This window comes from Monodelphis domestica, chromosome 5, assembly GCF_027887165.1.
Source record: "Monodelphis domestica isolate mMonDom1 chromosome 5, mMonDom1.pri, whole genome shotgun sequence".
In the NCBI taxonomy this organism is placed as follows: domain Eukaryota; kingdom Metazoa; phylum Chordata; class Mammalia; order Didelphimorphia; family Didelphidae; genus Monodelphis; species Monodelphis domestica.
In genome coordinates this window covers 166,843,366-166,860,925 of record NC_077231.1, presented here as the reverse complement: position 1 = coordinate 166,860,925, position 17,560 = coordinate 166,843,366, and the positions used below count along the sequence as shown (strand labels likewise).

The 17,560-nt window shown below is 33.0% G+C and overlaps 1 protein-coding gene across 1 annotated transcript in view; it reads left to right on the top strand.

Annotated features, from left to right (window-relative positions):
* The window catches only part of RELN (reelin), a 539,202-nt gene that overhangs the window by 342,367 nt on the left and 179,275 nt on the right, over positions 1 to 17,560 (top strand). Inside the window, exons 16-19 of the mRNA XM_003342005.3 lie at positions 2,652 to 2,761; positions 6,711 to 6,777; positions 12,936 to 13,169; positions 13,878 to 14,039. Coding sequence (XP_003342053.2) covers positions 2,652 to 2,761; positions 6,711 to 6,777; positions 12,936 to 13,169; positions 13,878 to 14,039 — 573 coding nt within the window. The remainder of the gene's footprint in view (positions 1 to 2,651; positions 2,762 to 6,710; positions 6,778 to 12,935; positions 13,170 to 13,877; positions 14,040 to 17,560) is intronic.

Genomic DNA, 17,560 nt, shown 5'->3' with positions numbered 1-17,560 from the left:
TCTCCGCTGTGGTATTGTAACCACCATGAAGCATTCCAACTCAAACAAAGAGCTGCATCTGTTTGCAAGTAAATTTTCATGCTCACCTTCTCACACTTGTGTCATTTAATGATCTGGTCATGACCTAAAATCAGTAATGCTGTATGTCAATGGATTATTGTTGTCCTTGAAATACTTTGCAACAGCTGAGCTAAAATAATTTCATCTTTGCAAAGAGTGTTAGTTGCCCATGCTTTATTTGACCACCAAAGTACTGGAAGTGATCAATGCATATAACTCTTAGAGCACAAGAATTTGAAGACTAATAAGCAAGCATTGGTTCCAAGTCAAAATCACCATCTTCTTTAAGTCCAAAAAAAATTGTCAGATGACCTTAGACACTTTAAATAAAGCTTGAGGAGTTTTTCCTTAGAATGTAAATTTTGAAAGCTTTCATTTTCCAGAATGAGTCTAGTTCATCCACATTAAAAATTTGTTGATCAGTGTACCTACCTTCTTCGATTATTTTCTTCAGAACAACATTCTAGAATGTCTTTATCTGCTCTGACTGCCTCTTTGGTACATTTAACATTCTGCAACTGAACTCAGTTTTTAAGTGACCAAACTAGTTACTACTTGCAATAAAAGTGTCCTCATTCTCCATGTCACTTCCATTTTCTTTCACTGCCTTAAATAAATGTGAAGAATTTGTCTGAATAGCTGCTCTGCTTAGAGGAAGACATTTATTCAAAGGAATCTTAAGTACAACTAAAAGACACTCCATTTCCATCACTAGATGCTTCTTTCCTTATGGTTGTTTGCAAAACACACACACACACACACACACACACACACACACACACACACACACGAAACGAATGCAGATTTGCTTTTTACACTTATTTTACCTGAACTTTTTATAATAATCTATATTGTTAGGCATGTCATCATCTCATATTGTTTTAGAATTATTCTGACCATGTTCATGACTTTCAATTATGTTCATTTTTACTGTAATGTAATAACAAATCCCCCCCTTTTTCACTGCCATCTGGGGGATTCGTCTTTTTTCCCATTTCATCAGGGATGCTTTTTCAAAAATGTTAACTCACCTGTTGGTAGTGTGGTACACATGACAGCCAAACAGGAGAAGTGAGTGAAAAGTAACAATCTAGCAGTTTGATAAGACCCCATACTGACTCCCATACATTGTAGTTATTGAATTTTGACTTATATTAATGTAATCTGGTATCAAGTAGGAGGCAAAGTGGCTCGAACAAAATACTAAGACTGAGAAAAACTATAATTCACCTCTTTACCTCCAGCATTTACTAGCTATGTGACATTAGACAAATCTCTTAAACTCTCTAGTCTCAGCTTCCTCATTTGTAAAATGAGAATTTGGGATTCACTAGTCTCTAAGATCTCTTCTAGCTCTAAATCTAAGATTCTCTGATCACTCTAAAGCATCATTGGAGTTGGAAATATTATAGAGTAGGGGCAGATAGGTGAGAGGCTAGAGAGCCAAGCTTGGAGAATTGAAAGGTTCTGAATTCAAATGTGACCTCAGATGCTTCCTAGCTGTGTGCCCTTGGGCAAGTCACTTAAACCCAGGTGTCTACTCTTTATTGCTCTTCTGTCTTAAAACAAATACTTAGTATTAGTTTTAAAAAATCACAGAGTAGCCCCATGGATAAGGTGCCAGGCACGGAGTTAGGAAGACTCAACTTCCTGGGTTTAAATCTAGTCTCAGACACTTTCTGGCTGTGTGACTGCAGACAAGTCTCTTAGCCCTATCTGCCTCAGTTTCCTCATCTGTAAAATGACCTAAAGAAGTAAATGGCAAACCACTCCAGTGTCTTTACCAAGAATACCCCAAATGAGGTCACAGAGTCAACCCTATAAGTATTTAAAATACAAACACAAGTAAAATACTCAAAGTTGTTCATATGAATAGATTCTCTTCTATTTAATATAATTATCTTTAAAGGGATGATGCCAGCTATGATATGGCACTCTCTTCAGAGAGGTGATGAGTAGATATCCAGTCTTTATACAGCAAGTGTAGAGTAATCTATCTCGAGATTTCCCATCAAATTAAAAAAAAGAAATATTGTGTTTGTACCAAGTACAAAGTTCTACAAGACAACTGAGAGTTGGAAAGATTATTACCTATTTAACATGAAAATTTAGCAAGGATTTTAGCAAGGAATATCAGTAATAACAAGTTCACATGCATAATTATTTAGGTCAATGGGTTATAATTTAAGTTAATACATTGTTGAATCAGGTTTGTGTCAGTTAAAAATGATCACTAATAAATTCAAATGAATAATAATTTAGTCAAAAGTTAATACTATTGGTGCTGGAAGGATATTTACCATCCTTCTTATCCTCCATATAGGGAAACTGAGATGCAGAAACTGTGATTTGTCAAAGGGCATAAATTTAGTTAATGGCAGATCTGAGAATCAGACTCTGGGATCTTGATGCCTAGTCCCTAGTTCTTTTTACCATACATGGATGTCTGAATAAAAGTACAAGTGGATCAAGGAGAGATTATTAGCAAAAATGGTTATACCCAATGCATGTAGAATATCTTGTGGATGAAGTAATTGATGAGAATTGGAACTTAGCAATTAAGTTGGTTTTGTGTGTTCGTTTTCTTGCAGATGGAACCGAATAACTATCCCCCTTCCTAATGCAGCACTAACCAAGGATACCAGGATTCGCTGGAGACAAATAGGACCAATCCTTGGAAACATGTGGGCGATTGATAATAGTTAGTATTTATGCCTATTATAATCACATACCATTGATGTAAACTCTTCCTGCACTTTTGTTAGTTCAGCACAGACTTCATCACATTTGTAAGTTATGGCCCTGCAATTCATTAAACACTCTTTCTTCCTTTGTGCCTATGCTTTCTGTTAGGAAGCCCAGGGATGAGCAATCAGAAAAGGCAGTGGAGTCAGCAATAAAAGGTCCTGGTATTTTGCAACATACATAATTAAAATGTTTTTAAAGTCCCGAAACTCAAACTCCCAGGCTTGATGACAAGGGATAGCCTAACATTCCCTTCAACTGTTTACATCGAATTAACATAAATATATCCCTCGCTGTGCTATTAAAATAAAGCCTATTCTTCTCTTAGGAGCTGGCACAACATCTGGGATGCTTATATGCTAAACACAGAAGACCTTCATAAAGAAATACTATCACTAAAACAAAATGCAAAGCCTAAATGAGTCATGCGAGTGTAAATATGCCATCTATACTATCTGCACTGTCTCTCACAAATGTCCCTTCCTTTCTCTTCCCATTGCCACCACTCTAGAGCAGACCAGCTGTACTGCTGCACTCGAGTCTTCATGAAGCCTCCTCTTTCTCCTCCTACACTCCCTTCAATCCTTCCTTACTATTGCTGCCCGACTTCTCTTTCTCATCTATTTTTCTGGTCCTATTACTGCAGTGTTCAGTCTTCAGTAGCTCCCTATTATCTCACAGCTAACGTTTATTCCCACCCCCCAGAATTCCACAATCTGCTTGTTTCCCACTTCATGTCATCTTACTCCCCTTTGTTAATTTTGTTTTCCAAGCAAACTGAACTAATGTTGATCTTTCCTGCCTCCATACCTTAGCTCATGCAATTTTTCTGTGCTTGAAATAATCTTCTGTTCACCTGTTACATGTCTCCTTGTCCTTGAAAGCCATCACAAATGCTTTCTCCTCCATGAAGCCTTTTCTGATTGGTAACAGTCTCCACCCCCCCCCCTTACATAGCACATAGGGTTGCCATTTTCTAGTGCACTGAACAAGAACTATTGTGTATTTTCATTATCCCTATCTGCTTCCAACTCCCATTCTAGACTATTAACTCCATGAGAATGAGTCTTTTCTTACCCTAAACTTTCTATGACCCAGTGAATTGCATGCCTTAGACACCCGATAAATGTTTGTTGAATTGGCTTGAATTTTTTAACTCTCTGGAGATGACTTTATTAAAATGCATGAAGAAATTCAAAATAAAGGAAAGTGAAGATAACCCTTTGGGGAAGATATTGTAGTGTCCTGCTTAGAGTTGGTATTTAAGTACCTAATCTGCCCTCGATAGTATATGAAGAATTATTAGTGTAAGGTGAAACAAATGAAATGACAGTGGTTAATAGTGTTGCCATAATGCAGACTTAGAAACAGGAAATCTTAAATTCTATCCTCAACCAAGCAGGGAGTTGCCTCAGGGCTCAGCTTAAGCAACTCCTTCAAAAGAACAACAATAACCAGCTCTCTGTCTTATCTGCAAGATGGAGAACATGACACTTGCCTCCTTCAGGGAATCACTAATGAACAATTCCTCTTTCCTTCCTAGTTCCTTATGAATCTGAACCCTTTCTGAAAATAGAGACTTGTATGTTAAAATAAGATACTTATGAAGAAAAGCAACTGTAAGAAAAGTAAATACATGTCAGTGGATGTTAGAATTGTATTAGGTATATATGCATATCTATTAGTGTCTCTCTATATATATTATATTCTTTTATTATGGCATCAGATTAAATGTCTATGCTACTTAATTGCAACAATTTACACTTATAGTAAATATTGGGGTTTATAAAGCACCTTGCTTTTTTCTGTAAAAGATTATGCAAGAATTATGACTTCCATTTTACAGGTCAGGAAACTGAAATTCAGGGAAAGATTAGAGCAAAACCTAGAGGGCTTGACCTTAAATCCAAATTATTTTTTCTAAATTTCCAAATTGCCTGTTTAGTTATGAAAGAACCTTGGGAAACTTCTTAAGCATATTATAACAATTATAACAAAGTAGCTACATTAAGACTGTCATGTAGAAAAACCCATTGTTTGTGATTTTTAAGTTTCAGATACAATTGTCACTTTTCTGGGGAAAAAATGAAAGTGATAGGACAAGAAAGGAAAATACATTTTTATTTTCCATTGAGAATACATGAATTATTTGTTCATCATCAAAAAATTTGCAACCCAAGATTATTCCGATTTATTAAAGTTCTTGGATAGGAAATTGCAATGACAAAGAACACTTTTCTTAAAACTGAATTTTCATTCATACCTTAGAGATGTTCACTTTTTCATTTTAATGGAGACTTTATCACTAGAATCAATGACTTTTAGAATTCTGCTCAGGTTGGTAGGTTTGGGGAACTACCTGGTGTCGCTTCTAGGCTGTGCCGAACAGCAGAATAAATTGACTCATCTAAAAAATATAAGCCATTTATGCCTGGAGCCATTGGGTCAGATTCTCTCTGGGGAGAAAAATGATGCCATACATACTGAAAATGGTTATTTCTTTGGCTTTACTTTACTGAGTGATAATTAAGTACATTGTATAGTCCTTCAGAGTAGCCAAGAGCTACTTATATTTGGTATAAGTGTCATATTTGTCATCAGTTTCATCCATCCAAAAAACAAGCACAAAATCATATGCCAATGTATTGTTGATCCCATTCTATTCTGAAGTAAGGCCAGGGGAAGACCATACCATTAACAAGGCTTACCAGCCCTTTTTAGCACTGTCCAGGGGCCTAAAGCTGGAAGGTTCTGGGAAATACACACCAGAGTGGCCAAATTGATTTTGAAGTTACAGTAGACAGTGGGCAAAGTGGAATGCTCAACTGCCAGGATTGGTAACGTCAGAAACAAAAGGTTAGGTCTTAACAAGGAGCAGGAACTAGTCCAAGGCCCAAAGTTTGAAGAATGGGTTTAAAAACTATTTTTTTATTGGTCTTGGGGTTAAGCTTGCAGTTTGATCTTGATAAAACAAAAAGCATCCAAGCTTCATGAAGAATTCTTAACTGAAATCATGCATTTTCTTATAGATATGTGTGTGTTCTTAGTTCCCCATGTTGAGAGACAACATGACATCATGAGCACTACATTTGGGAGGCAGGAAGACCTGGGCTCAAAATCCAATTGAGACCCCAACTAGCTTTTGGCACTTAGCAGTGACTTTACCTCCCTTTGGCTCATTTATTCTGAGGCAAATGTATTTGATGGTCTCTAAGGTCCCTTTCAGTTCTTAAGTTATGATCTGAAGTTGGATTTCTAACTTCCCACAAATAGAATACTGTAATTTTCTAAATGACAGTGCTATATCAATATCAGTGAGGACATCTCACCTTCTTGGGGAAATACATGTTTTTAAACTGTTTGAGAGATTTGTTATTGACCCTAAAATGATTAACATTAAGAAATATATTTAAGGACCATGAACAGTTGATTGTTCAATTGTGCTCACACATAAAGTGGGAAATTTCAAGAAAATATATCTAGACTTTTCACTTATTGACATAGGTAGGTGTTACTTTGTGACATTCTTCTTCTCATGAAAGAATACGGGCTGTATAAAAATATTAAGACACTTAATAGAATAAAAATATTTTGTTTTAAGTAATTTTGTACAAAGGATGGTAAAAATCACAAAAACCTTTCTCTCTTCTCCTGCATGCAATATGTGTCAAAATCTTGAAAAAATTATCTGTAAACTACTGTAACCTAAGCAATAATCTTGTCACATAACATGCCATATGTCATCTTGAGTTTCTCTGCATTCCCGCAAATGGGGGCCATATGTATACATATAAAGTGCAATACTTAATATGTTTGTTTAATAAAATTATTTCATGTGGGAGTGATGGTTTTAGCTTGCCCAATAACAAGCCTTCATTTATAAAAACTTTGTTTTCCTTCTGTAGTTTATGTTGGCCCATCATGCCTCAAATTCTGCTCTGGAAGAGGACAATGTACTCGAAATGGCTGCAAGTAAGCACTCTAATAATAATCTTTGTAGTGATTAAAAACAAACAAATGTGATTTCTCTTATAATTCATAAACTCTAATGCTTCTTCAGGTTAGCTAGGTTGATTTCTCACACGGAAAAATGCCAAATATGCTGAACATAAATTCATTGCTATAAAATTATTGTTATTATTAAATATTCTTTGTAAAGTGGAGGTATGTTTCATAAATTTCTATATGCTAAACCTAGAAAAAAAATTAAGCAAGTATTTTGTTTTGTAATTCATTGAATTTTAGATACATTGATATTTACTTTCCATATGTTAATCCAGAACCTTAAGGCGTCCTATTAATTTGGGTCATTCTTTGAGGGTTCTTAAGTCATTTTTGGAATTAATATTGAAGTATTTTCTAAATTAACTGCAAAAACAACTACTTACTCATATATCCAAGAGACCAAGTCACTCAGAATGGACAAAACAGGAATAATTAGCAACTCTGATGAGAAAATGAATATTTTTACCTTTTCTGTATGTTTCCTTTCACAAAATCCGGTTTGTGAGACCTTGAATTTATTTTCTGCCTTCAGACAATTGGTTAGCTAGTTCAGTTTCTTAATCTTTTCATGGGAATAATGACTGAAAGTGGCTTAAGTGTTTATAAAAAGAAAGTATAGTAACTTACAGGGGCAATGATGAAAACAAAATAAAATTTTGCAACTGTAGAATTTTTTAAAGAATATTCTAAACCACCCCCATATAGGATGTTAGGGATATTGCAGATAGTATAGATGCTATATGTTATCAAATAATAGCTAGCATTTATACAGTGCTTTCAAGTTTATGAAGCACTTCCCCATACACTTTTATTTTATCTTCACAATGACCTTGGGAAATAGTATCTGTTATTATCACCATTTGACAGATAAGGAAACTGAGTCTGAGAGTTGTTAAGTGAATTTGGCACAGGCTCACACACTTAGTAAGCACATAATGCACTATTCAAATTGTGTTCTTCTTTAATCCAAGTACAACACTATCCACTTTGCTACCTAGCTCTTGTGAGTCATTTTGGCTTTGTATATGGTTATGATAGTCTTTTCTTTATGAAGTTCTTTTATCATATAAACTTTGATGTTTCATTAGACCTCTGATCTCATCAATGTGGGGACTGCATATAATAATGCCGAATGCAACCACTATTGTCCCCTCAACCTATGCAACTCTTGCACAAACCCTTCCAAAAATTTTTTGAGATCTGTCCAATGTGCCACATGCCTCCTTCTGGCATCAGAGAATTTATAATCTAAATAGTAGCATATAAGCAATTTAATAAATAATCAACTTTGGTCCATATCAGTAATTGTACCAAAGAGAAATATTTATATATACCTCAAATTTATTTATTACATAACTAAGCCAAGCCAATATGCAGTTGTATGTTAAGAAATGCATAGGCTGGACAAGCATTTGCTAAATTTCTAATCTTTGTATTTGACCTACATACATTTCTATTTTTTGTCAGCATAATCATCCATTCTTTTTCTCCTCATCCTTCCTACACACACATTCCAAAAATAGAGAATAATTTAAGAGACATTCATTATGATCATTGAGCATCATTGCATGTCTTGGACATCATATTTACGGAATTGGACAACCAATGCCAACATTTCAAGATATTTTTGACCATTCAGCTTCCAATCATTAAAAAATTGCATTTAAAATTACAAGAAATGCAAGCATCCATGACAACTCCAAGAGACTCGTGATGGAAAAGGCTACTACTGTCATAGGAGGAACTGATGGAGTCTGAATGCAGATTTAAGCAAACCAGTTTTCATTTTATTTTCATCATTAGTTTTTTTCTTGTATAATGATAGTGTCTTCTTTTACAATGTGAGGAACATGGAAATATGAATTATAGGATATCTCATATATAGTCTATATTATATTGCCTGCCATCTTGGGGAGAGGGCAAAGGGAGGGAAGAAGAGAGCATGGATCACAATTTTAAGAAAAGAATTATTAAAAATTATATCTAAAAAATGAATTGAACCAAAAAATAAAAATACAAGAAAATTACAGTGATATGAAGAAAATTTCAGAGCAAACAGACATGGTTTAGTGGGGGAAATGTGGGTTTTGGAGCCTGAGGACCTGGGCAAATCATTTAAACTCTCTTGGTCTCAGTTTCCTCTTCAGTAAAATTAGAGGATTGGATTGAAAGGCATCTACATTCCCTCCTAATGTTAACTGTTTGATCCTTTTATTCCAAGAGAAAGACAAAGGTCACTCCACATTTACCCCAAATTTCTTGCAAAAAAGCAGGTTCTTTATGCTTATAAATCATTGCCTGATTAACTTTCTCAAATTTCATATATCCCACTGAAATAGTTAATCCTTTCCCTTTTTAAGTTTACCGCCATGCTAAAAGAATACTAGTATAATATTTTCTTTATTCTACAATTCTGGAAATGTATTAACTTTAGCAACGAGTTAATGTTTTATTCAATAGAAAGAGCTATTTAGAGTAGCACCTATGAATCTTTTTTCCTCAAAAACTTCTACAGAGCATCCATTGGATTTTATTAAATATCATTGCCAACTACAGTCATTAAAAAAGAGAAATCTTAAGCCTTCATTATTTAATCTAAATAATCATCCATATTATATAGTGCTTTAGGGTTTAGAAAACATTTTCCTAAGACTAACTTTATGAGGAATATATTGCAAGCACTAATAACTATAACTCAAGAAACAAAAGCTTAGAAAACTATTTCCCACCCAAGGTCATAAAGCTAACTTTGTGTTATAAGACTAAGAAGCATAGTATAAAATTTCATTTTATGAAACCTATTAATTCTACAATCTATTGCTAAGTTGTCTTATCAATATAGATATATACATATATGAATATTCCCAAATATCCTTCAATTACTTCTCTACTTATAGTGGAGGGGGGAAATAGATTACCTAACTAGTCAGAAATGCATTCTTTTAAATCATTCTATTACAATAATTTATTTAATAAACATTATCCAATTACTGTGATCATATTCTCAATACTATGGAAGTTTCAAGGGTACACATGTACCTGGAACAAACTGATAAGCATGCAAAAATATAAATTTAAAAGTAACATGGCATGGTAGTGTAAAAATTAAATTATATCTCTAATAATAAAAATATATTTTATGAGGTTTATTAAATATCATTAGAAATCAAGGAATAAAGAGGATACAAAATAAAAAACCATGTGCCCATGGCTGGTTAGCCATTTTCAAATTTTCCCTGCTTTAACACCATCACTGCTAATGCTACATCATGCAAGAAGAGAGCGAGTGGGAGGCATTACTGCCAGTTAAATACCAATTGTGATCTCACCAATATGTAGATGCAGGAGAGATTATAGGGAATTCTGGGAAATACCAAGGACTTCTGGGGAATGAAGTCTAGGTTCAAAATCTCCATTTATACAGTAGGAAGGGTCTTAGAATTAGAATCAATTGATTTCAAATTAAAGCCTCAGCCCTTACTGTATAATCCTAGGCAAATTATTTGGCCTCTCTCTGTGATTTCTTCATCTACAAAATGAGGATATTATTTGTAGCCCTTACCATATAGGATTGTTAATGAAGATCAAATGTGAATATAACCATAACATTTAAAATTTTTAATCTTGAAATTTTTGAAAATCTTAAAGCACCATAGGTAAACAGTATTATGAAATATGTAAATTCAAGGTTCAATGTGAGGGAAAATAACTATGGGGATCAAGGAAAGCTTCAAAGAAGAAGTGACATTTAGGTTTCAACTTAAGGAATGGGAAATGTTGCAATAGGTAACGTTTGGAAGGACAGGCTAGACATAGAGAAAAGTGTGTGAATGAAGGTAGAGAGATAAGAAAGTGTTATTTAACTATAATTCAGGGTACATGGATGGATAGGGGCAATAATATGAAGTAAGAATGTAAAGGTAAGCTACTGTCAGAAAATGAAGGGACTGGAAAGCCAGGCAAAAGAGTTTGTGATGAATGCCATCACTTGGACTTACAATTCTTATTTGGGGCTAGGTAGAGTCAGGCAGAATTATTCAGAATCAATTCCTCTGGAAACACCATTTATAATTTGATAGCCAACTATGGCATTATCCTTTGAGCACATGACCTAAGATTGCTTTATTGGTTTTTTTAAAGCTCTTTTTGACAATGAAATGTTTTTTTTAAACCCTTACCTTCCATCTTGGAATCAATACTATGTATTGGTTCCAAGGCAGAAGAGTGGTAAAGGGTAGGCAATAGTGATTAAGTGACTTGCCCAGGGTCACACAGCTGGGAAGTATCTAAGATCAGATTTGAACCTAGGACCTCCCATCTCTAGTCCTGACTCTCAATCCACTGAGCTACGGAGCTGCACCCTGAAATGTTTTTTTAAAAACATTAGCAAGTTGAACAGAATTCCACAAAGAATGACTTCCTACCAAATTCCAGTCTAATGTAAACTGAATTATAATGAAATTTCAGTGTTGTTATAGGAAAGGCAAAACAAATGGGAAAAATAGTGAAAAGGGTAGTAGTAAATTTAAAAAATGAGCAAAGGAGTCCTTGGTTAAGAAATATCTTAATGGTTTTTGTTGTTGTTTTTGAAAAACCTGTGATTTCATCGATATGTGGTATTGCCAGTGAGAAACTCCCTTTGGCAATGCATATTGGCCCCAGTCTGCAACTTATATTATTAGACAGTTGCCTGGGGCACTGTGAAGTATAATAACTTGCTCCAGGTCATAGCATTATGTGTACAAAGCAGAACTTGATCCTAGGTCTTCTTGACTCCAGGCCAACTGTATATTTATTACACCATACTCCCCTCTCTCTCTCTCTTTTAAAGAAAATATCCATCAAATCTTTGGAATTCCAAATGTTAAGCTAGTTTAAGATTTAAGTTTTACATTTAAGATAGTGGTTTCTTTTTTTCTCAGTCAACAAGCACCTATTAAGCCCTTAACTATTTTCCAGGTTCTATTTGTAAGTATTAGCAGAGCAAGAATTCAAACTAGGTCTTTCAACTTCACATTTAATATTTTCTTTTTTACATAGATATTTGTTTTTCCAGATTATATGTCAATATAATTTTTAATAATTGTTTTCTTACATTTTGCCATCCATGTTCTCTCCTTCCCAACCTTCCCCAAGATGGCAGGTAATAGAATATAAGTTGCACATGTGTTATGATACAGTAAATATTTTCATGTTCATCATGTCAAAGAAGACACATTGCTTGCACTAGAGAAAAATCCACAGAAGACATAAAAATGGTATGCTTCAATCTCCTCTCACACTCAATGAGCTTCTTCTATGGTGGTGGATAGAAGACAGTGGTGTATTTATTTAAATGTGGCTCAAGTGCCCAAGTCAGTTCATATAAAAAAGAAAACATGCCAGCAAATACAAGTGTATGGTGGCATTTTTTTTAAGTTCCACCGACTTGGGATATTCATTTTAATAAGGTTATCTACATAAATCAAGGGTCAATGTTTTCCAATAAAATCTCCATAGCTTATGGATTTTAAAGAGTCAATAAAGAAACTAAAGAACAGAATGCAATTGTATTTTCCAGTTCCAAATAATATATTTACTACTAAATGCATTTCAAGTTAGATCATAATCATTGCATTTTACCTCAATGAAAATACAGCATTTATATTTAAAATATTATCTACAAACTTTCAATTTTTGCAAAATGTCAGAAAAAGTTGCATATTCATAGAATTTGTTGTATGTTTTTAATATCCATCAACTTGAAGCAAATTATATATTTTCCAGATTTAACTTTTATTAAGTGTATTAAGTGACTTCCAGGATAGAGCTATACATGAATATAGGTATCTATGTAGTAAATTATGTAGAATTTGTTAAAGGTACACTACAGGTTATTATTTTAATCATAATCTTTTTATAGCACCACAATACTAAGAAATATTTGTTAGAATATTTACAATCATCCAGACATTGCTGACTCTTCATACTCAGAACTCTTCAAAGACAAATAAGCTCCACTTAATCCAGTGAAATACTTGACTTTTTGCTCCCAAAAGTAGATTCAGAAAATCTCTGGAAAAGCGAAAGATTAAAATTGAAAACGATAATGTTCAATATTTAATTTTGTTGTATTTCCCTCTCAGGTGTGATCCTGGCTTTTCAGGTCCAGCTTGTGAAATGGCATCCCAAACATTCCCAATGTTCATCTCAGAAAGCTTTGGAAGTTCCAGGCTCTCCTCTTATCACAACTTTTACTCTATCCGTGGTGCTGAAGTTAGCTTTGGATGTGGTGTCTTAGCCAGTGGAAAGGCATTGGTTTTCAACAAAGATGGGAGGCGTCAGCTCATTACATCCTTTCTTGACAGCTCACAATCCAGGTGGGCTAAGAAATGAATAGCAAAGTGACATTACAATAGAGACCAAATAGTATTACTATTTTAATTTTTTGTTCTAGGTGTTTTCAAATTCTCTCTTATTTACATAAAATGCAACTTAACCTTTCTCTAAATCAAAATTAAGATTAGAACCAAAGGTTAATTTGGGGTTAATCTGTTCTTTTTTATAATTCATTATTGCTTAACAAATGACTTTAGGGTATTTATTACCTGCCAGATGGAAAAATATGAAATGTTAGCATCAAAAAATGTGTGTCAGAGCCAAGTACTAATTAATTATTTATATAGTTTTATTTATTTGACAGCTTGTGGTGGCTGATTATATCCATTCCATGTCTTCCCTTCCTTCAGTACCTAATAAATAATGCAGTACAGTGATGATTGGCATTTTAAATGTGTATATGTCATATACACATATTTGTGTTAGCATGTATATTTTGTGAATGCAAATAAAACACGCATTCCTTTCCTTTGTTATATATAATATTTTACACATATAAGCATATATGTACATAAAAATATATGTGTTTACATACATTCCATACTGGCATAAAAGAGAGAGAAAGCAACAAAGCAGCATGAGTAATTCATATGAAGTTTCTTGGAATTCTTTTTAAAAGTATTAATGGGTATAATATTTTGAAATGTTTAGGTATAGTCATTAATCTACATTAATAAATTTTTATTTAGGTTTCTCCAGTTCACATTAAGACTAGGAAGCAAGTCTGTTTTGAGTACATGCAAAGCCCCCAACCAGCCTGGCGAAGGTGTTTTATTGCATTATTCTTATGATAACGGAATTACATGGAAACTACTTGATCATTATTCTTATCTCAACTACCATGAACCAAGGTATGTGGGATAGTTATGAAAAAGAGATGCTATGATAGCAGCTTCTTTCTGGAATCATAATTTGTAAAGGTAGACTGCAAATACTCTGCCATTGAGTTTTAACTAGGACAGCAAATATATTCTGGAATGATAAATTAGCCATGTTTCCTTTTAGCAAATTTCATTCTAGATGAGTTTCTGTATTGTAAATAAAGTGATTTTTATGTTAAAATGTTTCATTTAGAGAAAGAAGAAATTGGCATAATTGTAAATTTAAACATATATACAAAGTAACTGAATTTTTCTTTTACAGCTAAAATTGAGAAAATGGAATATTCAAATGTAGACCTAAAGTACTAATTTTGTTGACAACTGTTTGCCAACAAAATGACAATTCCTGAAGAATCTTAGATCAGGCAACATATTGATTCTAATGATGTTGTTTTTATATATTATATTCTTTTTTATAATAGATTTTAACCAGTAGAAGTTTGGTAGACTCAGAGAAATGTTTCCAGGGGTTATTATCTATCTAGCATCATTGAAGAAAACAGTGGGCTTAGCACTCCAGTTTTTAATCACTAAAAACTTGTTGGAGAGAAGGCTGTTATTTATCTAAACATTTCTAGGTCTCTCCTTATAGTTCTAGGATGTAAAATTGCCTTGTAATATGACCATGTATGCCTGCACAGAAGTGATTTCTGAGATATTAGGGAGCATTTCTTTACTGCTCAAAAAATATTTCACCAACTTGTTCACAAAGACCTGAAATTCACTTAACATGAAAGTCTTCATTCCCAACTTAGAAATTCAAAAACATTCCAAAACAATTAAAAGAGGTAACACTATGGGTTAATCCACATTAATGAATAAGTGACCAGAAATCTTTTCCCAAAAGAACTTTTCTGTAAAAGAACTGTACTCATTCTCTGAGAAAGATATTGATAAATATAGAGAAAGGATAAGGAAAAAATAGAAACAGAATAACTTAGAAGCAAAGTTACTCTAAATGAAAATTTTACCTAAGCATAGCTTTTACAAATTCAATAAAATATTTACACATATGAAAAGGAGTTATATTCTGAATTCATAAATATATATACATATGCATATAATTTAGTAGATTTCAAAACACAATGGATACTACAGTAGATTGTTTTTACTCTTTGAAATGGAAAAAAAATGAATCTATGTTATCAGTAAGTATAAAATTAAATTCACCATTGTTTTTTGTCTCATAAAAATATTTATCATAGCATATCTATGATATGTCAGGAATTTAGAAAGAGAATAAATAAATATTGTTGCACTAATAATGATAAAAATACAAAGTATAATTTCTATATATTGTCCACATACACTAATGTTTTCATGACACAAATGGACAACTACATTACAAAACTCTGTAGTCTATATCCAGACATTTAATTAATCTTTGATGATATGAAAAATAATTACACACTTAATGTTCTACTGCAAAAATAAATTTATCCTTGCCTGTCATTTGACAGCAACATTTTTCTTCTGAGAAAACCATGATGCCATTTTTAATATTAAGTACATAAATAGCTAGAAAGATTAAGACCATAGAAATTGTTTCCCAGCAAGTTAAAAATAACACACAATGATATGTGATAACATTAGAAAGAAAATTCTCTTTAAACTGAATTCTATTAGAATCCTTCCCTCATTTCACCTAGCAAGCTCTCATGCTTTCTCTTGCAAATATATATCATGAAAGCTACATTGCATTACTCTAGAATATATAATTTAACATGTGATCTACATATTGCAGTAATTTGCAATGTCTTTAATAAATAGTGCATGTTGTTTAAATTCTAACTAGCAGAATTAAAGATATCTTGATGCTTTTAGCCACTTACTGTACTCTTTTCAATAATAATTACTATAATTGATGTAGAAGCTATATTGTTGCTTATTGTGATGGTGTTCATTTGTTTGGAAATAAAGTATGCTCTTTAAATTAGGTAAGTTGATTGGTTTATGACTTGCTGACAACTAATTTCCCGTCCATTCATCTATTCTTTCTGATTCATAAAATAAATTAAAGAAATGTATTTGCCAGAATTTTTATAAAAATATCTGAAACTAGATCTAAGAATAAATAATTTATAGTTTTAAGTTATTCTTTTGATTCAATCTGATTGATATGTTTTAGAGACTAATTAGTACTTTTATAAATGCAAAACATTAAATCTGTCGAGATGCTGAGCCTTTTGAAGTTTTGTTAGGTGTGAATTTACTTAAGTTTTCTTTGGTAATTTCAATTTACCTTTTTTGACATAATTTTATTGTTTGATCTACTTATTATAGTATCTTGGAGATGGAAGTCAGTTTCCACCGAAAGTTATAAGGAACAATTACTAATAACTACATACATAATCTTTCCCCCTCAGAGAAATTCTGGACCAAAAATTCAGGTGGAAAACTAATAGAGGTCTCTGAAGTTGTCTCCCATTGTACAGTGATATCATGGTTCTTAAATAAATCTCAAAAATTCTGGTCAAACTAATGACAGTTTTGTTTGCAGAATGGTCATTAAATGAACAAAGAGATACTTTCATATGCCAATCACTTTGTGCTAGTATTGATTTCCCTGACTTTCCAGGTTTAAATATCCTATGAAAATGACGCTGATAAATTGAACTTTCATAGAAAAAAAGATATTAGGAATTACTTTTCATGATGAAACTTTGTTCCCCAGAGGAACAAAATCACTCCAAGTAATGATAAAATTATACTTGAATCAGGAAATTTTATTTATTGGAAAATTGTCTTTTTTTAAAAAACAAGAATAATCAAAATTGATCACATAATATGACTGTCTTATCTAAGATTATGTTCACACTTAGCAAAAATATAGCTTAAAAAGTTAAAAACGAAATTTTAACTGAACATATTACTTTGAATAACATGGAGTTCTTTCCCAATCTAGAATCCATTCTGTTCTCTTCTCTAGCTCATAGAATCCTTAATTTCCTTTAAAATAGCTCAAATGCCCCCTCCCTACAGGAAACCTGTCCTGATTCCAACAGTTGCTAGTTGTCCTGCTCCCTTCATCCCAGAAAATGTTTTGCATAATTTGCCTTTAATTTCTGTATCATTGTATTTCACCACCACAACATCTAGATGGATATGTATCTTAAATTTAGTGTAGATTTTGTCTTTGTTTTCCCATGACTTGGCACTATGTTTATCATGAAATGGACATATAAGAAATAGGAACTTGAGTTGTGATTCCACTGGCACTGAAAATTCCTGGATGAAAGGACTCTCTCTACCAGTGCAGGTTGACATCTTCTTTGTTCCTTGTAGCTTTAGAGAATTTCTAGGACCCTTTGGATAATTCTTCTTACTCTCCCAGGGTTGCAAAGCCAGCATATGTCAGATAATGAGAATAAATGAAGTTGACTAATTGTGCAGAAACCTATGAAATACCTTCTATAGTATTCAACAGTATAATATCATACATTATTAACTTTTTCATTCAAAAAATCATGTAAAGTTACTACTACATAAAA